Source organism: Apium graveolens, chromosome 6 (genome assembly GCF_009905375.1).
Source record: "Apium graveolens cultivar Ventura chromosome 6, ASM990537v1, whole genome shotgun sequence".
Classification (NCBI taxonomy): Eukaryota; Viridiplantae; Streptophyta; class Magnoliopsida; order Apiales; family Apiaceae; genus Apium; species Apium graveolens.
In genome coordinates, this window is record NC_133652.1 from 244,227,764 (window position 1) to 244,252,022 (window position 24,259).

General features: G+C 38.9%; 2 protein-coding genes across 2 annotated transcripts; both read left to right on the plus strand.

The window, feature by feature from the left end:
• Window positions 1-4,156: 4,156 nt before the first annotated feature.
• Window positions 4,157-4,816, plus strand: LOC141665845 (uncharacterized). The gene has a single exon (XM_074471831.1). It carries the CDS (start codon window positions 4,157-4,159, stop codon window positions 4,814-4,816), a length of 660 nt encoding a protein of 219 aa, XP_074327932.1.
• A 21-nt stretch (window positions 4,817-4,837) lies between these two features.
• Window positions 4,838-5,586, plus strand: LOC141665846 (uncharacterized). Its single transcript, XM_074471832.1, has 2 exons — window positions 4,838-4,902; window positions 5,199-5,586. Exons 1-2 carry the CDS (start codon window positions 4,838-4,840, stop codon window positions 5,584-5,586), a joined length of 453 nt encoding a protein of 150 aa, XP_074327933.1.
• The last annotated feature ends 18,673 nt before the right edge of the window (window positions 5,587-24,259 follow it).

Genomic DNA, 24,259 nt, shown 5'->3' on the forward strand with positions numbered 1-24,259 from the left:
ATCCTTGGTCATTTGAGGTGGGCCTTTGAAAACATTCATTGCAACAGAATTATCATGCATATTATTATTAACAGGGAATGGCATGCTATTAGAAAACATGTTATTCCAGTATGGCATGCTAAATGGCATTTGTGGCATACTAAATGCAGCATAATAAGGATTAGGTGCAAATGGCATGTTAGCAAACTGTGCATTCATATTTTGTGTAGACATAGCATTCATAGGCATGGGAGGCATGGCATTCATGTTTGGAAAGTGAGGTGGCACAGACATGGAAGTAGGCATGTCAGATTTGCAATTAACAGACAAATGATTTATACTACCACACTTGACACAGATTTTGCTAGGAGCATATTTATCAGGTGTGTAGTTATTGTGTTTGTTAATCCCTACTTTACCATTTCTATTGTTTTTCTTTTTAGTCTCTATTTTTACCTCTATCTTTTCAAGTCTGTCACTTAACTGTTTGACAGTCATGTGACCAACATTACCCTTTTTCCCTTTCTTAACTTGACTCGATTCTCCTGAAACAAAGTTCTTGGAAACAGACCCATACTTTTCATTTAACTTAACAAGTTTGGCTTTGCTAATAGGCTTGCTCACAGCCCACGGATGAGGATTTTCATCATTCGACGGATAACCCTTTTTGTTATCCGACGAATGATCCTCATCATCCGTCGAGTCTACATTTGTTAGCACTCCATCTACCAAATTTGGTTCTAGTTTCTCTTTGTTCTTTTTCCAGACTGCATCACAGAAAGACTCAATTCCTTGAACTTTGGTGATTTGAGCATGGACATCTCTGAATATTTTCCATGCCTTAATCACCTATTGTTCACGCTCGAGCTGCTTCTTTAAAGTTTCTTCTTTCTTCAAGGACTCAGTTAATTCCTCCTTGGCAATTTTACACTCAATTCTTAACTTTTCAAAATCAATGAACTGAGACTCAAGCACATTATTTCTCTCACTCAAAAATAAATTGTTTTCTTTGATTTTTGCATTTTCTTTAGTAAGAGACTTAAGTGTAACACGCAAATGATATAACTCTGTAGACATGTCATTTATGGTATCATTACACTCAGCTTAAGATAAATGTGCAAGGTTTGTAGTAATTACCTAATTACTTGAAGAACTTGTTTCTGTCTCATCAGACTTGGCCATTAGGGCTAGATTAACATAGCTGACATCTTCATCTTCATCCAGACCATCTGCTGCCCAGTCATTTTCTTGTGTAATGAAAGCCCTCTCCTTTTGTTTGAGCAGTTCAAAGTATTTTTGCTTATAATCCACAGGCTCAAACTTTTTCTTACTGGAATCTGACTATCTACACTCACTAGCAAAATGCCCTGCTAAGCCACATTTGAAACATTTGAATTTTGATTTATCCACCATATTTCTATTTGGCTTGGCTGCTCCAAAGTTCTTCTTGAACTTGAGCTTGGCAAATCTCCTGGAAAGAAATGCTAGGTGTTCATCAATGTCCTCCATGTCATCTTGGCTCAAAGAATCTTCATTTTCAGCTGCAAGCCCCTTGCCCTTGCTTTCACAGACCCTTGAAATTGACTCAACAGCTTCCACCTTCACTTCCTTCTCTTTTTCCAACTCAGCAACTAGTGTAATGGATCCTCATTTCTTCTTTCCTCTCTCTATCCTCTCATCTTGCTCTATTTCAAGCTCATAAGTTTTCAGGATGCCATACAGTCTCTCCAAAGTAAACTCCTTATAATCTTGTGAGTTTCTTAATGAGACTGTCATTGATTTCCATTCCTTTGGAAGAGATCTAAGGAATTTCAGATTGGAGTCTTTTTTCTGATAGACCCTTCCATGCAACTTTAGAGCATTTAGTAGTTTTTGAAACCTACTAAAAATGTCAGTGAGTGACTCACTTTCTTCATTATGAAAATGCTCATATTGCTGAATGAGGAGCTGCATCTTATTTTCTCTAACTTGCTCAGTGCCATCAAAGATAATCTGTATTGCATCCCATACATCCTTGGCAGTTTTGCAGTTGATAATGTTGTCAAACATATCTCCATCAACTCCATTAAACAGGATATCCATGGCCTTTTTATCCTTCCTGACTTGTTCAATGTCAGGAGCAGACCATTCATGCCTTGGCTTGGGGACTGATGGCTCGTTTCCTGTTGCAGCTCTCATTGGAACATGGGGGCCTCTTTCTATGCAGTCAACATAGGCCTCATCTTGAGAAAGCAAATAAAGATGCATCTTTACCTTCCAATAATGGTAATTATCTTTATCTAGAAAAGGGATCTTGACTCCAACATCCTTCTTGTTCATCTTGCTGTATTGTTTTGATCTTTAAACTCTTTGTAAGTTAGGAGCTTGCTCTGATACCAATTGTTAGTCCCTTAACAATATGACAAGAATTACAGAAGGGAGGTTGAATGGAATTCATGAAACTTTTTCTTGAAATAAAAATGTTCTAACTCGAATATATATATATATAAGTGTGAATTGATTAGCACAATGCGGAATAGTTACTTAAATAAATCAAAACACAAGTAATTAAAAACAAGAGTCTTTAAAACTTTCTGGTGGATTTGAATGATTCCACCAGAGATATATATTATATATCGAGAGAACCCTGTGTGCAAAATGCTCACAGCTGCTTACAATAATTGAACAACTAAGAATGCAGAGAAATGCTGAGGATTCTGCTTACAAATGTTTCTCTGCTTGTTTTTCTTGATTGTTTTCTTAGTTGCTACTACTTGGTTTATATATCACCAAGATTACAAAATAATGAGACAGGATAATAAAACAAAATTATCTAGTCTATTACAATGCTACTTCATTACTCTATTCCAGCATCTTTGAATATCTTCATAATAGCATGGAAATGGCAATGCTTCGTTGTTCTCAAAAACCCAGTTGAATAGGCTACCACATTCCATTTGCATCCACTCAACGCATGTGACTATGTTATCACTGTCAACAGATATTCGGGTTCATGATCATCCATCGAGTTATTGATCATCCGTCGAGTTATTGATCATTCGTTGGGTTGTTGATCATTCGTCGAATTCATTGTTTGTTCATCCATCGGGTAGCAATCAGGCACTAGACTTCATTTCACTTATGCAGAATCACAAGACATCATCTATGTACAATTAATCAACCTATTCTGCATATCTAACTAAAGTCACCATGACTTAAGTACTACTACAGATTCTAAACAATGTGTATGCAGAAATGTGCTACAGACTTATTGTTACATAAGCTACTCACTCGATGGATAATAAGTCATCATCCGTCGGGACTATATTGAGTCATCCGTCGGGATTATAAACCTTATCCGTCAAGTGCTACATTATTTCACTAAGTAAAATCTACCAAGATGTTTTGTTCATGAAATCATATGTACACAACATATACACAACACTACCAGCGGTTGGTAAACATGATATTCAAGAACCAGATTGGGAGAACCATGGAGGTATATGTGGATGATATGCTGGTAAAGTCCAAGGCGGCAAATGACCATATCAAGCACCTGATGGAAATGTTTAACATTTTAAGGAGGTTTCGCATGAAGTTGAACACACAAAAGTGTGTGTTCGGCGTGGAGTCGGGCAAGTTTCTCGGGTTCATCATCAACCATAGGGGAATTGAGGCTAACCTCGCAAAGATCAAGACATTGTTGGATATGAAGTCACCCACCAATGTAAAATAGGTGCAGAGTTTAACTGGGAGGATTGTCGTGCTAAATCGATTTGTTTCCAAGTCGTCCGATAGATGCAAGGAATTCTTCAAAGCTATTAAGCTGGCGGGGAAGGACTTCATATGGACACCAGAATGTGAAGAGGCCTCTAGAAAGATCAAAAAACAAATGGGGAACCCTCCCATGTTATCAAAACCATTGGATGGGGAATCTCTAATACTGTACCTTGCAGTGTCTGAGTATTCAATCAGCGCAGTTCTGGTTAGAGAGGAAGATGGGCAGCAGTCACCAGTGTAATATGTGAGCAAACGGTTGCACGACACTGAAACTCGCTACACAAGCATGGAGAAGCTGGTTTATACCCTGATTCTTGCATCAAGAAAATTACGGCCGTATTACTAGGCCCATAGAGTTGAAGTCTGTACGACATACCTGCTACGGCAAGTCCTTCACAAACCAGAGTCACCGAGAAGAATGCTGAAGTGGGCTGTGGAGTTGGGACAGTTTGATTTGGAATATGTGCCCCGGATAATAATTAAAGGGCAAGCCTTAGCTGATTTCTTGTTGGAATTTGATTCTGAAGTTGATGACAAAGCTTTGGTGATGCTACATCCACCTCATGTTGAGGAGTCTTTGGAGGAGTTTCCACATCCCTGGTGGATCTTACATGTGGATAGGGCAGTTGGCAATGAAGGAGCAGGTGCGGGTATAGTACTCGTGTCTCCAGAAGGCCATCATCTGATGAGCGTAATTCATTTCAAGTTTTATGCAACAAATCATGATGCGGAGTATGAAGCGTTGATTAATGGCCTAAAGATCGCTTTGGAAATGGGAGTGCGAAACCTAATTGCGAGGAGTGACTCAGAGCTGGTGGTGAATCAGGTGAATGGGGGATTTCAAGCGCGAGGCCCACGAACAGAATTATACTTGAGATGCACACAACGCCTGATTGGAATGTTCAAAGAAGTTAGGTTGGAATGTGTGCCATGGGAGAAGAACAGTAACGCGGATGCTCTAGCAAAAATGGGGTCACAACAAGAGGTTTTATTCACAGTTAGGTTGGAGATAGATCTTATTAGGGAGCTGCCCAAGGCTAGAGGGGATGTCAAATATGCGGTGGTCGCAGTTGATTAGTTTACTAAGTGGGCGGAGGCTATGCCGTTGGCAACCATCACGGCAAAGAAAATCAGAGATTTTGTCTTCAACTCCATCGTGTGCAGGTTTGGAATCCCGTACAAGCTTGTATCTGACAACGGGAAGCAATTTGATAGCAAGGAGTTGCGACAACTGTGTGAGGATTTAAAAATTAAAAAGGAGTTTGCGGCGGTCTATCATCCTCAAAGCAATGGACAGACAGAAGCTGTGAATAAAATAATAAAGCATACCCTCAAAGCCAAGCTGGAAGAGCGCAAAGGAAATTGGCCTGAAGAACTCCCGAAAGTGATGTGGTCATACAACACTACACCACGATCTACTACGGGAGAAACTCCATTTATGCTTACTTACGGCTATGAAGCTATGGTCCCGTGGTAGTTGGTTCGGGATCGCTTCGCAGAGACCGTTACACGAAGGAGGATGCAGAGATTAATCAAAGGCTTCATTTGGATCTCTTGGAAGAAACAAGGGAAAATTCTCAGCTGAGGCTCGCAGCGTATCAGCAACGTGCCTCAAGGTATTATAACAAGAAGGTAAAGGGACAATTGCTGAAGGCGGGAGATTTGGTACTTAGGAAGGTGATGCCCAACACGAAGAACCCCCAACATGGAGTGTTTGGAGCTAATTGGGAAGGACCATACAAGATAAAGGTCATCTTGTGTAAAGGGACTTATCACCTTGAAGATATGGAAGGGAAGCTGGTTCCGCGAGCGTGGAACGCGGAACATCTCCGAAAGTATTACCAGTAAGGCGCGGCCTTGGCCCCTTACGTACCTCTTTTATTATATATTTAGGGCTATGCCCAGATCATAGACTAGAATTAAATAAATTCCTCCTAGCCTAGGGGGGGTAGTGCATGTACTACTTACCTTAGAACTAGTTGAAGGGTCATTTTTTCGAATAAATTCCCCACAGAGCATAGTAGCCATGGGACTGGTACACTTCTGACACCAGAGCGCATTGTTAATGAAAAATTTTGAAAATTTTCCAAAGGGCTGCTTATTTGTTAATTTACTAAGTTGTATGACGCGCCCTTAACATAGGGCGCGCCCTGATATGTTAAATGAGGTAGTGGCTGTCAAAAGGGACAACAAAACTCAAGTGAAAATGGAACTAAGATGCATACTATTCCCAAGGACGCGCCCAAGTTATCTTGGTTGATGCTCCGACAGTTTTATATTTCTTTAATAAAATATTATTAAAAGGGAAGACGCGTCTTTACTAAGGACGCGCCCCACACGCTCTGTCTTATTTAAATACACAAGTGCAGCATGATATCCAGACAACTCTATCCAGAAGCGTCCAAATAGAAAGGATGCGCCCATTAATAACACCTGCTTAATATGTGATAGTAGAAAGAACAAAAATTTTCCAAAGGCGACGCGTCCTCCATAGGACGCGCCCATCTTTATGACAAAGCAGATTTGATAAAGTAAAGATATGCATAAAGGTAAATTAACGAGAAAATATCATGAAAACATGCCAGCAAATAAGGTTCGAAAATAGTTATTATAATTTGCAAGGCTTCGAGGGGCCCGCACCCTTAAAATAGTTCAAAAAATAACTTCATGAATAAACATAGGGTGCGTCCTAAGCAGGAGGCGTGTCCTGTGGCTTGTCTTGGTAGCCTGCAGGAGGAGGTTGAGTTTGAAGTGGAGAAGGAGCAGGAGACGCGTCCTCTTCCTCCAAGCCTAGAAAAATTCTTTTACTCTTAATGGAATCCACAGCCCTGATTCTGAAGTCATTGACCCATATCTGGGTGTCTGCATCGAACTTTGAAAAAGTATACTCTGGGTCATTTACAATAAACCCAGAGCACCGCTCTTCGAACCCAGCTGCGAAGTCATTCTGATAGACTAGTTTTTTCTCCTCTCTCCACCCATGCAGTCTGTCATCATTTAGAGTGTCAAGCTCCAGCTGCATGGTAGAATTCAGAGCGATAACACTCTCCATTGTTTTCTCCATAGAGGAGACACTACCTTCCAACACGGCTTTCTCCCCCTCAAGACGCGTCTTCTCCTCCTCCAGGCATTTGATCTCAGCATCCTTTTCTTGGACAAGCAGATTAATGTACTTTTCCAAAGATTTTATCTTATCTTCAGCTTGGCTCTCTGCAGTGTCGGTGCCAGCAAGACGCGCCATGAGCCTTGCAGACATATTAGCACTTTGTCTGGCATTCAAGTGAAGCTCAGCTGCAGCCCTCCTCTGTCTGTTGCTCTGTCTTGAAAGTCCAGCCTCTAACTTCGTCTTCAATAAAGTCGCCAGCTGAGGATGCGCCCAGATATCGAAGCACAAAGGATTGATCATCTGGCACTACTTTATGGCGCTTTGAGGGAGCGTCCTCCTCCTTCTCAGGGATGTTAAGCACAGTAGTGTTAATTATTTGTGGTGGAGGAGAAGGAGTTACAGCAGGAGTGGGGTCTTTAACCTTTAAATCAGGCTTTGCAGGGGCCTGCTTCCTGGCCCTTAGCTTTTTGGAAGCTCCAATAGCAAATCCTTTTGGGAGAGAAGCCATACTTGTCACATGAACATTAAAAAAACATTAGTTCTATAAGGTAGACGCGTCCTGGATAGTAGGACGCGCCTAGAATATAATTTAAAGACTGTCAATGCAAATGTCAAATAAAATGTATGTGACAACATGTAAATGCATGAAGATATGTCAGGAAAGGTAAATGAGACATGAGGAATGAATGAATATGTCAAATAAGGAAAGGATGATGCGTCCTAAATATATTACGCGCCCCACCTAAGGACATACTGGATATAACGTGAGTTATGGGAGAAGTGTAAGTCATGGGAAAATGGTGTGAGTCCCAAATGACTGGAACAAGACGCGCCCTGAGATTAAGGCGCGCCCAAAATAGAGATATGTGTGCAGGAAACACCCATAAAATGTATTAAATTTTGGGTATATAAGGAAAGATAAACATTAGCATGACGCGTCAAAGAATCATGACGCGTCCTACGGAATTAGGTAAATTGATATTTTTAGAATGAGGAGCTAATTATGTAGCTTTGGACGCATCCAAAAGGATGACGCGTCCTCTCTCATATACACTTACCTTGTTTTAAGTCGAATTACTTACTAATGTCAATCTCGACCACTTCTGCGGTACTAAGGCCCCTGGCTGTTTCTGAGGCTGTGAGAACAAGTTTGCCATTATAAAATTCATGAAAGTTGCAGATAGAGCCAACTCGGGCAGATAACGCGCCCACCAGTTTCAGGTTGTCTTCCGTGATCATGTCCTTGAGGTTGAAGTGCTTCTCTGCATACTGAAGAACTTTATCTGCTCTCTTTTTTCTTTTTCCTGTTAATTCCTTTTGAACTCTTTTGTCTAGAGATAAAAAAAAATAAGGACTTGTTAATTCCTTTTTTGAAAAAGCAGGACGCATCCATAGTAAAAGATGCATCAAACATATGGGGACATGTTTTGGGAATCCGAGATCATATTCTTGTTTATCGAGGAAAATAAGTGAATGTAAAAGCCGATGGAATTCGAAGATTCACGATTATACTACATGTTAAAGAATGGCGTAGAACCGGGAATACTACATCAAATAAATAATATATCAAGGTGTTACTATGATCAAGAGAAGGAATGGAATTGGTTATAGGATTATAAGCAATAAAAGAAATCGCTACGATCAAGTCGTTATACGTGGAAACTATCGGAATGGAACGACGATTGCGTTTACGATAAATAAATGAATGAGAAATTAAATCCCATGCAAGTTGGCCATGCATAACCAAGTCCTAACTAGTAGTTAGGAGTGTAAGTAGATGATTAGAAGTTAACTAGAATAGTTAGTGGAATAGTGTTGAATAGTGATGGGAGACAAACAAGTACACAAGCCATACTTCTCCCTTTTCTCACTTCACCACACAATCAAACCAACCCATACCTTTGCCAAGTTATTGTCAAATCTGCTGCATACATCCCATATATTTATTATACACTCCCACACTTTAGCCACAAAAGAAAACAAGCCCTTTTCTCTCACTTAAAGCTCTCCCATTTTTCATTCCAGCAGTTCGGGTTTTCTGAGCAAGGGAGAAAGAAAAATTCATAACTCAAAATACACTCATTCAAATATCATGAAATTTTTACCATAGATTCTCTATATCATGGGTAAGCTTAGTACCAAATTTCAGCCTCAAACTAGTTTTTTTAAATTTTATAAAAATGTTGAATGAGGTGCTGAAAGGTAACTCCGAAATTCTAACTTGTTTCTTGGTTTTGTTTCTTAAGGATCTAGCCCTTCTAAGTATTTTCTAAGGAAACCAAGCCTCAATCATCCTAGAACCAACCTTCCTAGTGTCCAAGAAGGTATAACTTTTAACCCTTTAAGGTTTTATAGTTGGGTTTAAGAGTTATGTTTGTTGTAGTGTTAAGATCCAAAGGATTGTGTTTGTTTGAGTTTGTATTGATTATGTTCTTGCTAAAGGCTTGAGATGTTGAGTTGTAATCCATGTATGTGGTACTAGATAGAGAATATAAGGTGTATGTGGGTGGATCTTGAGAAGTACGTATGTTTATGATGGTTATAGGTAGTGATTGTGTTAAGATCAAGTAGTAGAAATTGAGTTTGGGCATTCTTGCACTTGATCTGTTTTCTGCAGGACATTCAGCCATGAAAATAGTTAAAATTTGAAAACGACTGGCTATGAATAGATAGATCTTGTTTTTTTGTTTCTATGCATGTGTAGATCATCATGAGGATATTTACGGTTTAGGAGTTATGGTCGTTTTAGTGTAAAACATTTTTGCGATTAGCCAACTGCACTTAAGTCCATTTGCATGGTGATTTTGAAGGACTTAAAATAATTTCGTGATTCTGGAAAAATTATGAAAAATGAATATGACAGTAGAGAAGACTGTCCAAAAAGAATTTTGAAAAAATATTAATTTTTCGATTTTATAAAAAAATGTTTTGGTAAAGAGAGCGCAAGCGAGAAACGCATAAAAACCTAGTTTTGACGCGCATTTTCTCACGTTCGAGCTTAAAACTCGAAATGGACTTTCTAAAGCGAACGATCGATTTCAAAACTCGACCATGTTATAAATTGAGAATATAAGTGTTGAGAATGTAACGATCGGAGATTCGTTATACTTGAGTAGTTGCGAAAGTTGCTTAATAAAGGCGAAACGTTAATCGCGTACTAACTTAGACCGTTGGTTCTTGTTTATAGATCGCCAACCAAACACCAGAGACCATAGCACTTCGATTACTCGAGGAAAGTTTTCGAAACCCTATCTCATACTATCCATGCTATATATATACTGTTGTGATATTGATGCCATGAATTACAGTTCAAATATATATGCTTGTCTATGATATCAATGCATACGAATTATGCGATTGTTTACGAAAACAAATTTCATTTTACACGAGTATGAGAAATTGAAACGTATTTCAAATATAATATATGATAATGGGAGTCAGAGATATTCTAAAAACGATTTAATTCCGGAGAGAGCCGGACGCGAAAGATTTCTATTTCGATAAACAAAGTACGTTCGCGTAATATATATATATATCAAGCGAACGATTGAGATTTTGACTTAAACTTCGAAAAAAATATTGGTTTATTTATTTAAAGGACACCCTTACTTGATTGATTATTTTATAAAGCGATACTTAAAAGGTTATTAAATATCCAGAAAGTATTTAAAAATATACTGAATAGTTTATAAATCATTTCACGTTATTTAATAAAGATTTAACTATTCAAAGAGCAATTATAGTATACCAAATCCTGTTCTGATTATTTGATTAAGGTGTCTCCATTCGTTGGACCTTATTCAGAAATATTTTGTATTTAAGGTTTTTTTTATTAATTCATTAAACCTTAATTAGAAATATTTTGTACTTAAGATTTTATCAATTCATTGAACCATATTCAGAGATATTTTATATATAAGGTTTTTATCAATTCATTGAACCTTTATACAAAGATGTTTTATTTATAAAATTTTATCAATTCATTGAATCCCTCTTAAATTATTATGAGACCTTAGATATTTAATATCTTCGGACTTCTAAAAACTTATTTAAAAATAGACATAGTTCCCAAAGGTACTTTCTAAATTATTCAAAACTCTTGAAAGAGATTAATCATTAGAAACGTATCAAAACCTTAGGGAACTTAGTCTAGAAGCATAAGAGTTTTGCTTCCTCGTTCAATAAACAAGTGAGTAATATATGTGTCACCCTACTACAGATCGGGATTTGAAAATGATTTTAAATTCAAAACTCCGACAACTCCCAAAGATCAATTGAGTTAAAAGTGATGAATAAATCATCTTATTTAAAGGTCAACTTTTAACGACCTATTCCTTCGAAAAAGGATTTTGAGCAAAAGATATAATTGTCTTGGGACTGGAATGTGGCCTGCCCGGCACGGAGTAGTATCGGGCAGTGACCCGGCGCGGAGTGGCGCATTATGCAAGCGCGGAGCGGCGCATTATGCAAGCGCGGAGCGGCGCATTATGCAAGCGCGGAGCGGCGCATTGTACGGTTATATGGTCTATGTGACCATTGACTTTCGGACTTGCACGACAATGGGCAACCACCGTGTAGTGTCTTGATGAGCCCAAAGGCGGCTAGGTTTGTATTCCTTCTACTAGTAGAGAAAATTTCGTATTCGGCTGATCACCAATACGTGGTTTATTCCAGTATAGTCCCTTTCTTCCATTTTGGAAAAACTGTTATGATATATACAATAGAGAGCCGATAAGGCTGAGTTTTAAACAAGAATATTGATGAATATATATCAAATCCATTTGAGAAATCTACCAATAAGGCTGAGTTTTAAATTGGGATGTTGATGAATATATATCACACCCATTTGAGAATCTTGGTTCGAGTAACATCTTGAGATTTTGAAATAAAATGAGTACGAGTATAAAATGATTTTAAGAAAGAGATGAATACAAGTATCCAGTGGATATACTATTGTAGTTGATTTTGAGAATATTATAAATTTGACAAGCATATAAACTTTCAGAACGCTTTGGAGATACAAAGTATAATTATTGGTTTTATTTATCCTTACATACTTAATTATGGGGATATATACCTTGCTGAGCTATAATGCTCACCCTTGCTTTTATATATCATATCACAATAGACTACCAGCATGGATCAGGCCAGGACTGCTGTCCGTAGGCGGGTAAGAACGCTCGTGAGTTCTGTAGGCTTTTTGTGCGCCAGCCCCATCAGGTAGATAAGTGGAGATGATGTATTTGATACTGTTTCCAAGCATATAACCTGTGTGTGTGAGAGTTTGAATAAAAGGTCGAGTAATATTATGAAAAGAGAATTATTTAATTAATAAGTGATCGTAACGACCCGAATTCACGACCTTGGATTTGGGGGTCTTACAGAAATGGTATCAGAGCTAAAGGTTATAAGTCTTGGAAATAGTAAGAGTAAAATGGGTAGACTGAGGATCTAAAAGTTAACAAGAACTCTCATCGAGTTCGTAGTCGGATTACTATGGAGTAGTCGCGACAGTAGTACCCAAGGGGACCTTAGCCTTAAGAGTTGAGGCATTGGTTGAGTTATTAACAGTCGATTGAAAAGCCAGCATTAAGGGAAGAGAATGAGTTGTAGCACTCAGAGAAAAGAGTGCTAAGAGATATATGCAAAAGAGAGTCCATTGGTTGAGCCGATAGAGTTTGTTGATGGACTACCAGGAGTTATGTTGAAGTGTTTATGTGAAGTGTTATACGGAAATTGATGGAATCGTTTAAGATCGACAGAATGAGGAAAGGAGAAAATTGTACATGATTTTTTTTATAATGTTGATATAGAAGTGGAGCTAAGTCTCCGGAGAAAGAGGGATGAAGACGATACCCCAATACCATGGGTTGATTGGAAAACCCGAGTCTTGCCACTCATAGCTCTTTATAGAGTGTCCTTGAGGAGACATATTAGGCAAGAATCAAGATGCTTAATTCTTTTACTATTAAGGTTATTATGTTACCTGAATTGGTTGAAAGTATTGTTCCGCTAATAAGGGTTCAATACATGACGAACAACGATTCTACCAAGAAGGGTATTCGCTATACCATTGAGGAATCTATGTCCTATAAGGAAGATTCTAGCGTGTCCCAAGATGAGAATGCTATGCGATAATACGAAATCATTTCATCCGTTAAGCCATTATGGTTCGGCACGGAAAGCGAGAATCGACAGAATAATTTCTGAAAAGTTTCATGCTCCTGCAATCAACGCAACAAGCTCCGAACTACTGGAGGAGAAGACCAATAAGTCTGACGCAGAACTCTAAGAGTGGGATGTCACTAGGAGCTACGTGTATATTCTCGACAGGATGTTATATCAGGTGCGTGGACACAACGTTACGAGTAACTAAAGAGGAATGAAGAATGTATTTGTGACAAAGCGAGTTATTAAGCGACTTTAACATAATGAGTAGAGACGCGAATAATGTTATATTGGTGATCTTTTATATTAGCATAACGATGCCACCCCGACATATTGGGAAACTAGAGCAAACCCTGCTAAATTGGTAAACCAAAATAACCAAGAACACGAGGAAGTCGAATATAATGAATTCGGCTTAGAGGATTACAATGAAGAAGAAATTATGGATACTAACGAGGGGGAATGCCAGAGCGGAAGCCCCATGGACCAAATTATGAATCTTCTTCGAGAGAATTTAAATTATCACCCTCAACCCAGGTTGATCATGTTCCAGTTACTAATGTCTTTAAGGCCTTTAAGTTGTTAAAACCCCCAGAAATTTCAAGGGACTGCTAACCTGTTAAGGCCAGAGCTTGGCTGAAACAAATGGAAAAGAGCTTTGAGATAGTGCCCATAGAAGAGACGTAAAAGACTGTGTTCACCAATTATATGTTGAAAGGAGAAGCAAATTATTAGTGGGAACCTAAAGGAACCCTGGAGACTGATGTGATTATCACATGGGGAAAAGTATTTCCCAGGTTTATGGAGGCTCAGATGGAGTTGAAGTTTCTAGAGATTAAGTAAGATAAGATGTCAGTGACTGTGTACAAAGCCAAATTTATTGAACTGTCGAGATTCGTGCCGGAGTTTGTGAACACGAGAGAGAAAAAGGCAAGGAGATTTTATCAAGGGCTGAAACAATGGATTCAGGTTCGAGTGTCATTACTTGAGATAGCAGACTATGTGCAAAAAGGCCTCGATTGTAGAGGCAGAGAGTGAGCAAAGTCAAAAAGAGGAAGAGAGCAAGAAGAGGAGTTCGGAAGCCAAGGCGGCAGAGCGATAAACAGAAGTTTCTGATTAGGACTGAGAGGGGAGCGGTGTCCCAACCCGCAATAGGTACCAGGTTTAGCGAACCGGTAAGCAAGAGTATCGCCCAGGGAGGTGGTCAATATAAGACTACGTTTCATAACCAGTTTCGGTCACCCCTACCAGATCATAAGTCATGTGGGGAGAAACATCCCGGGGCATGTAATTTGGGAAAAGAGCTACTGAGGTGCTTTAATTACAACCAACCAGGACATTATTCTAGCAACTTCCCCAACCCAGCTAGGGCGTGATAGCAGGTAACCTTTTACTCAATTTGGTTACTGCAAATATTCTGTTTAATTCTGAAGCAACTAAGTATTTTATATCGCGAGATTTTTGGCCAAGTTAAAACTTAATGTGATTCCAACGCTAGAATTATTGCGAAGAGAAATAGTGAATCGAGAGGTTGTTCCAATTAATGAGATTCATCTAATCTACAAGTGGGAACTAGGAGGGAAGGACTTTAAGTTGGACTTAATTCCTTTCAGGCTGAGAGAATTTTATGTGGTCTTAAAAATGGATTGGTTGTCGAGCAATGGTGCTCAGATTGATTATAAAGGAAAGAAAGTTAAAATCCGAATGCCTAATGGCAAGGAAATTGTGATTAAGGGTCAGCGTCAAACCTAGAAATTTTTGAATATTGCTCAAGAGAAGCAATTATTGAGGAAAGATAGCAAAGCGTATTTAGCATACATGGCGGGTACCAAGAGAGAAGCCTCGATGTACGTGACATACCAGTTGTTAACGAATTTGAGGATGTGTTTTCCAAAGACCTTTCAGGATTATCACCTGAACGAGAGATAGAGTTCGCTATCGAATTAGCATCAGGAAAGACATCAGTTTCAAAAAGCCCCATATAGGCTAGCCCCGGTTGAAATGAAAGAATTGACTTCACAGTTGCAAGAACTGTTGAACAAAGGAATGATGAGACCTAATGTGTCACCATGAGGCACACCAATGTTGTTTGTCAAAAGGAAGGATGGCAGTATGCGATTGTGCACAGAGTATAGGGAACTGAATAAGCTGACTATTAAGAACAGATACCCTCCTTTTAGAATTGACGATTCGTTTGATCAACTTGAAGGAGTGGTACACTTTCCGAAAATCGATCTAAGAACGGGATATCACCAACTGAAGATTAAAACAGAGGACAAATACCGTATTTCGCATGAGGTATGGACATTATGAGTTCTTGGTGACGTCGTTCGGGCTAAAGAATGCCCCAGTAGCTTTCATGGACTTTGTGAATCGAGTGTTTAAAAAGTATTTGGATGTGTGCGTCATTATTTTTATTGATAATATTTTAGTCTATTCTAAAACGGAAGAAGAACATGCGGAATATCTGAGGATAGTGGTAGAAGCATTGAGAAGAGAAAAGTTGTTTGCCAAATTCTCAAGGTGCGAATTCTGGAAAAATGAAGTTCAGATCTTAGGACAATTGATGAGCAGTGAAGGAGTGTTAGTTGACCCTACCAATGTTGAGGCAGTATTCCAATGAGAAAGAATAACCATACCTACGGAAGTAGGAACTTTTTGGGAATTAACCGGTTTTATGAGAGGTTCGTACAGGATTTCGCTAAGATATCAGGACCTTTGACTAGGCCTACTTGCAAAACGGAAAAGGTTGTGTGGAATGAAAAATGTGAGGAAAGTTTTCAGGAATTGAAAAGGAGTTTGGTAACAGCCCTCGTGCTGGCATTGCCCGATGGAAAGGGTGATTTTGTGATCTATAATGATGCATCACATAAAGGATCAGGATGCATGCTCATGCAGCATGGGAAAGTGGTTGCTTATGCCTCACGGCAGCTGAAGGAATATGAAGTAAGATACCCTACTCATGAATTAGAATTAGCAGCAATAGTTTTGCTTTGAAAAATTGGAGACAATATCCATACAGAGAAAATTGTGAGATCTACACTGACCATAAGAGCCTTAAGTATATATTTACTCAGAAAAGAACTCAACAGGAGACATAGGAGATGGTTAGAGTTAATAAAAGACTATGTCGGTCAGATTTTATATCACCCAGGGAAGTCCAATGTGGTGGTCGATGCCCTTAGTAGTAAAGAGAGACTCAAGATGTTGACAACGCCGGAGGAACTAGTGAGAGAACTCGAGGAGATGGAGATAGAGGTGAAGTCACCGGTAAAGGGACTGATGGACTATTTGAGATCAAATTAGAACCGGAATTGTTAGAAAAGATGGGACATTGTTAGGAAGAGAAGACGAATGAAGAGCGAGAATCTTTGACTGAGAAGAAGTCAAATGTGAGAAAGATGAGAAGGGAATTATGAGGTATGCGAACCGGATTTGGATTCCGAATGTTCGAGAATTAAAAGATGAAATTTTACGTGAAGGACATAATTCTAGATATTCAATTCATCCTGGAGGTACCAAGATGTACCGAGATCCAAAGGAATATTATTGATGACCCAACATAAAAAGAGACGTGGCCAATTGGGTCAGTAAGTGTTTGACCTGTTAAAGAGTGAAGGTGGAACATCAGCGACCGAGGGGACTCCTACAACCCTTAGGAATTCCGATGTGAAAGTGGGAACAAATAGCCATGGATTCTGTGGTAGGATTTCTCCGAGCTAAGGCTAACCATGATGCAATATGAGTAATTATATATCGACTGGCCAAGTCAACATACTTTCTTCCAATCAAGAAAACCTACATGGTGGATAGATTAGCAGAGCTATACATCAAGGAAATTGTGATAAGACATGGAGTCTCTATAGCTATCGTATCTGACAGAGATCCCCGATTCAACTCCAGATTTTTTTGAGGAGCTTTCAGGAATGCTTATGAACCAAACTGAATGTGAGTACTGCATACCATCCCCAAATCGATGGACAAAATGAGTGAATCATTCAGACATTGGAGTACATGTTGAGAAATTATGTAATTGATTTTTAAGGTTATTGAGATGAACACCTATCTTTGATAGAGTTTGCATACAGTCATAGTTATCATGCGAGTATAGAAATGCCTCCACATGAGGCGCTGTATGGTCGGAGGTGTCATTCACCCTTGTACTGGAATGAAGTTGGTGAAAGAGAGTTACTAGGTCCCGACTTGGTGTAAAGAATGAGGGACATAGTTGAGTTGATCAGAGGATGCTTAGCGGCAGCCCAAGACCAACAGCATAAATATGCCGACTTAGCACGAAAAGACAGAGAGTATGAAGTGGGTGACCAGGTATTTTTTTGAAAGTGTCACCATGGGAAGGACTGATGAGATTTGGAAAGAAAGGGAAGCTGAGTTCCCGATATATGGGTCCTTTGAGATTTTATGACGAATAGAACCGTGGTATACGAATTGGCTTTACCTCCAAACCTTCAACAGGTTCATAGTGTTTTTCATGTGCCAATGTTGAGAAAGTATAATGCGGATACCAAGAATATAGTGAAACATGAGTAAGTACTAGATCTGTCATACATTGAGCAACCAGTTGAAATCATTGGTTGAAAAGAGCAAGTACTCAGGGACAAGAGTGTCAAGCTATTCTGAGTCTTCTTGAGACATCCCAAGGTCGAGGAGTCGACTTGGGAATTAGAGAGCCACCTGCGAGAAAGGTACCCCCATCTATTTGTGAGTTGATTCCGGGACGGAATCCTTTTAAGGGGGGAGACTGTAAGAACCCTGATTTTTGTAATATTTTAAAACTTCTGTGAATAGTAACTTGAGCTGATTAAGTAATATGTATGGGGATCATCATAAAATGAATAGTGGAATTTTGAGAATCCGAGATCATATTCTTGTTTATCGAGGAAAATAAGTGAATGTAAAAGCCGACGGAATTCGAAGATTCACGATTATACTACGTGTTTTCGTATCCGTAAAGAATGGCGTAGAACCGGGAATACTACGTGAAATAAATAATATATAAAGGTGTTTCTATTATCAAGAGAAGGAATGGAATTGGTTATAGGACTATAAGCGATAAAAGAAATCGCTACGAACAAGTCGTTATACGTGGAAACTATCGGAATGGAACGACGATTGCGTTTACGATAAATAAACGAATGAGAAATTAAATCCCATGCAAGTTGGCCATGCATAATCAAGTCCTAACTAGTAGTTAGGAGTGTAACTATATGATTAGAAGTTAACTAAAATAGTTTGTGCAATAGTGTTGAATAGTGATGGGAGACAAACAAGTACACAAGCCATACTTCTCCCTTTTCTCACTTCACCACACAATCAAACCAACCCATTCCTTTGCCAAATTATTGTCAAATCTGCTGCATATATCTCATATATTTATTATACACTCCCACACTTTATCCACAAAAGAAAACAACCCCTTTTCCCTCACTTAAAGCTCTCCCATTTTTCATTCCAGCAGTTCGGGTTTTCTGAGCAAGGGAGAAAGAAAAATTCATAACTCAAAATATACTCATTCAAATATCATGAAATATTTACCATATCTTCTCTATATCATGGGTAAGCTTCGTACCAAATTTCAGCCTCAAATTAGTTTTTTTCAAATTTATAAAAATGTTTGAATGAGGTGCTGAAAGGTAACTCCGAAATTCTAACTTGTTTCTTGGTTTTGTTTCTTAAGGATCTAGCCCTTCTAAGTATTTTCTAAGAAAACCAAGCCTCAATAAACCTAGCACTAACCTTCATAGTGTCCAAGAAGTTATAACTTTCAACCCTTTAAGGTTTTATGGTTGGATTTAAGAGTTATGTTTGTTGTAGTGTTAAGATCCAAAGGATTATGTTTGTTTGAGTTTGTATTGATTATGTTCTTACTAAAGGCTTGAGATGTTGAGTTGTAATCCATGTATGTGGTACTAGATAGAGCATATAAGGTGTATGTGGGTGGATCTTGAGAAGTACTTGTGTTTATTATGGTTATAGGTAGTGATTGTGTTAAGATCAAGTAGTAGAAATTGAGTTTGGGCATTCTTACACTTGATCTGTTTTCTGCAGGACATTCGGCCATGAAAATGGTTAAAATTTGAAAACCAATGGCCATGACTAGATAGATCTTGTTTTTTTCTATACATGTGTAGATCATCATGAGGAGATTTACGGTTTAGGAGTTATGGTCATTTTAGTGTAAAATATTTCTGTGATTAGCCAACGCATAAAAACCTAGTTTTGACGCGCGTTTTCTCACGTTCGAGCTTAAAACTCAAAATGAACTTTCTAAAGCGAACGATCGATTTCAAAACTCGACCATGTTATAAAGTGAGAATATAAGTGTTGAGAATGTGACGATCGGAGATTCGTTATACTTGAGTAGTTGCGAAAGTTGCTTAATAAAAGCGAGAAGTTAATCGCGTACTAACTTAAACCGTTGGTTCTTGTTTATAGATCGCCAACCAAACACCAGAGACCATAGCACTTCGATTACTTGAGGCAAGTTTTCGAAACCCTATCTCATACTATCCATGCTATATATATACTGTTGTGATATTGATGCCATGAATTACAGTTCAAATATATATGCTTGTCTATGATATCAATGCATACGAATTATGCGATTGTTTACGAAAACAAATTTCATTTTACACGAGTATGAGAAATTGAAACGTATTTAAAATATAATATATGATAATGGGAGTCGGAGATATTCTAATAACGATTTAATTCCGGAGAGAGTCGGACGCGAAAGATTTCTATTTCGATAAATAAAGTATGTTCGCGTAATATATATATATATATATATATATATATATATATATATATATCAAGCGAACGATTGAGATTTTGACTTAAACTTCGAGAAATATTGGTTTATTCATTTAAGGGACACCCTTACTTGATTGATTATTTTATAAAGCGATACTTAAGGGATTATTAAATATCCAGAAAGTATTTAAAAATATACTGAATAGTTTATAAATCATTTCACGTTATTTAATAAAGATTTAACTATTCAAAGAGCAATTATAGGATACCAAATCCTGTTTTGATTATTTGATTAAGGTGTCTCCATTCGTTGGACCTTATTCAGAAATATTTTGTATTTAAGGTTTTTTTATTAATTCATTGAACCTTGATTAGAAATACTTTGTACTTAAGATTTTATAAATTTATTGAACCATATTCAGAGATATTTTATATATAAGGTTTTTATCAATTCATTGAACCTTATACAGAGATGTTTTATTTATAAGATTTTATCAATTTATTGAATCCCTCTTAAATTATAATGAGACCTTAGATATTTTATATCTTCAGACTTCTAAAAACTTATTTAAAAATAGACATAGTTCCCAAAGGTACTTTCTAAATTATTCAAAACTCTTGAAAGAAATTAATCATTTGAAACGTATCAAAACCTTAGGGAACTTAGTCTAGAAGCATAAGAGTTTTGCTTCCTCGTTCAATAAAGAACAAGTGAGTAATATATGTGTCACCCTACTACAGATCGAGATTTGAAAATGGTTTTAAATTCAAAACTCCGACAACTCTCAAAGATCAATTGAGTTAAAAGTGATGAATAAATCATCTTATTTAAAGGTCAACTTTTAATGACCTACTCCTTCGAAAAAGGATTTTGAGCAAAAGATATAATTGTCTTGGGACTGGAATGTGGCCTGTCCGGCACGAAGTGGTATCGGGCAGTGACCAGGCGCGGAGTGGCGCATTATGCAAGCGCGGAGCGGCGCATTATACGGTTATATGGTCTATGTGACCATTGACTTTCGGACTTGCACGGCAATGGGCAACCACCGTGTAGTGTCTTGATGAGCCCAAAGGTGGCTAGGTTTGTATTCCTTCTACTAGTAGAGAAAATTTCATATTCGGCCGATCACCGATACGTGGTTTATTCCAGTATAGTCCCTTTCTTTCATTTTGAAAAAACTGTTGTGATATATACAACAGAAAGCCGATAAGGCTGAGCTTTAAACAAGGATATTGATGAATATATATCAAATCCATTTGAGAAATCTGCCAATAAGGCTGAGTTTTAAATTGGGATGTTGATGAATATATATCACACCCATTTGAGAATCTTGGTTCGATTAACATCTTGAGATTTTGAAATAAAATGAGTACGAGTATAAAATGATTTTGAGAAAGAGATGAATACAAGTATCCAGTGGATATACTATTGTAGCTGATTTTGAGAATATTATAAATTTGACAAGCATATAAACTTTCAGAACGCTTTAGAGATAAAAAGTATAATTATTGGTTTTATTTATCCTTACATACTTAATTATGGGGATATATATCTTGCTGAGCTATAATGCTCACCCTTGTTTTTATATATCATATCACAACAGACTACCAGCATGGATCAGACCAGGACTGTTGTCCGTAGGCGGGTAAGAACGCTCGTGAGTTCTATAGGCTTTTTGTGTGCCAGCCCCGTCAGGTAGATAAGTGGAGATGATTTATTTGATACTGTTTCCAAGCATATAACCTGTGTGTGTGTGAGTTTGAATAAAAGGTCGAGTAATATTGTGAAAAGAGAATTATTTAATTAATAAGTATTCGTAACGACCCGAATTCACGACCTTGGATTTGGGGGTGTTACATGTGTGGCCTCATGGTCCGAAGAGGGCGCGCCCAGATGCCCTCCATGTCATAATATTTCATGTGCCACTGGATCTCCAAGTTTGTTGAGGTGGAGTCGAGGGCTACACAGGCTAGCTTGCCTTCTTTCTTCCTCCTGGCGTTTTTCTCTGCCTCAGTTAAAGCATCAAGCTTGGTCCAGTCACAATCCACTTCGACATCCGAGGGTTCCCAGTGTTCGAGGGGTGGGTCGGATTTTTGAGGAGACACAAGATACTTTTCAGGATCGGACTTCTTTTTTCAAACTCACTTACGCTGAGAGGAGACGCGTCCTGAGAAGGAGCCGTGCCCTGTGAAGCTGACGCGTCCTGAGAAGGGGACGCATCCTCGTCTGAAACAGTCATGCGTTAGGGCTGTTGGCTTGTGGTGGGTATAATCTCATCATCCGTCCAATCTTCGATGGCGGCCATAGCATGTAGAATTGGAGTTCTTTTATGTTTGAGCCCTTTCTTTTTCATTCTTGAGCTTATGGGGACGTGATCCATGGAATCGGAACTGGAGTCAGACATTATAGAAGTCTTTGAGTTGAGAGATTCAAAGACGCGTCTTTCTTCTTTAAGGAAGGAACTCGTCCTATGAGATTCAGGGAAGTCGGGTTTGAAAGAGATCAAGTGTGGGGAATAAATCCCAAGGCGTTTGTTGAGTACTTTGAATGGATGGAAAGGTGACGAAGAAGACGCGTCCTCCAGCTGCAAAAGAAGGAAGAAAAATTTGAGGACGTGTCCACATATAAAAAAAAGAAGAAGAAAAGAAAAAAGAAATAAAAGAAAGAAGGAAGGTACTGGAAACGTACGTGGACGCGTCCTAAATGTCCATCGCAGGAAGTATGTTGGGGAGACGCGTCCTAGATGAGCAAGTGTGTATATGTAACTTTCGGTTGAAGCCACTTACATCGTGATAAAATATAGGACGCGTCCTGAGCGGTAGACGCGTCCACAATCGTGGGTATATAGAAGAATATGAAACGACTATGGCCAGTTTAGGGAAATCCAATTAAAGCCCTAAAAACATGTAATTACGGAATCAAAGAAGCAAAGTATGATGCATTTATAGATATATACACATATACATACAAAAGAAAATAAAGAACAGTTGAAATAAACATGAAGCATACGGACAGTTTTTTACTTATTTTGACGGGGTTATTCGACCAAATGAAGAAATAAATGATGATTTACGTAGCTCATAAGTTGGGGGTTTGATTAAGCTGAGAAAATCGAGAAATGGCCGGATAAATCGCCGGATTTTTGAACTTTAATACTCCAGCTTACAAGGGCGGCGATGGCGGTTATCGGGAAAAGGGTAAAGTATTGATGGGAATGCCCTTTTAGGGTATTTATAGAAGGGGGTCAGCTTACGTGGATGATAGCTGTACACCACGGGTATAAAGTGAAGGCATGACGCGTCCTCCGCCAACGACGCGTCCTGTGTTTGTGAGCCAAATTTCGTTGCTTGGATTTATGGATAAAAATTCCAATTTTATTTTCAACTGCAAATGGAATTTGGGGGTAGTTGTTATACCCAAAATTTGGCATTGGAGTGACTCGGGTCAAATGCGGATTTAATACAGTCAAGACCGGTATTACATTATGGAAGGTAAGGGCGCGTCCAGGCAAGGAGGACGCGTCTACATGTTAGAAGATGTTTTACAGACAAGTGATGGTGAAGCATGGGAGTGCATTACTAGCTAAGGATGCGCCCAGTAGATGTGGATGCGTCAACCATGATGAAGGGACATGGTAAATGTAGTCTTGTGGTAAGTCAATGCTGGGGGATGCGCCTGTATTGCTTAGGGTGCGCCCTGGGTAATGGAATGCTTTGTGCGATGGTTTCTAAGGAGACAATACAGGTTTCAATAAGTTGAGGACGCGCCCAGGGCCTTAGGACGCGTCTTGGGCTTGGCCAAATTATTCTCAATGGTCACTTCAGGACAAAGCTTGTATGGAGAGGAGCAATGGGGATTGTTTTTACTAACGTATTTGTTGTAGGTATTCTTTGAAGAATTCCCTTTTTGAGACGGTCAAGGAGGGGGATGTCCGTGAAAAGCTTGAAGGCCTCCAGGGGTATGCCTGATGATTGAAGGCCTCCTCCTGTATTCAACGGGTGTCCTCGTTGGGGATGCGGGGTTAACATTGTTGTGTGCTTTGGGAACTCTGTTCTTGTATTCAACGGGTGTCCTCGTTGGAGAACTTTGGAGGCATCCTGCACTTTGCACCCAAGAGCTTGTGATCACATGTCCTGTTATCTGGTGGGTTATCCTCATTCGGGGGACAGGGATGCGTCCGGCACTTGGGGTGAACCGTGGCTATACCTGTGTCCGTACATCAAGGGAGATAGCTGTAGCGGAGTGTTTTCCTTGCGCAGGGAGATGCGCCATCCGTGAAGTCCTGCGATTACGGACGAGTCTTGGGCCTTCGCGGTTGGGCCTCATAGTTGGACATTCCTAAAGCTAGCGGAAGACAGACTTTGGATGGGCTTCTACTGGGCCTAGGAATGAGAAGTCTAAGCCCATTAGATTTCTTGTTCCACAAGAACTACGTCAGGCTTGATCCCTATATAAAGGGTACGTAGGCACATTGA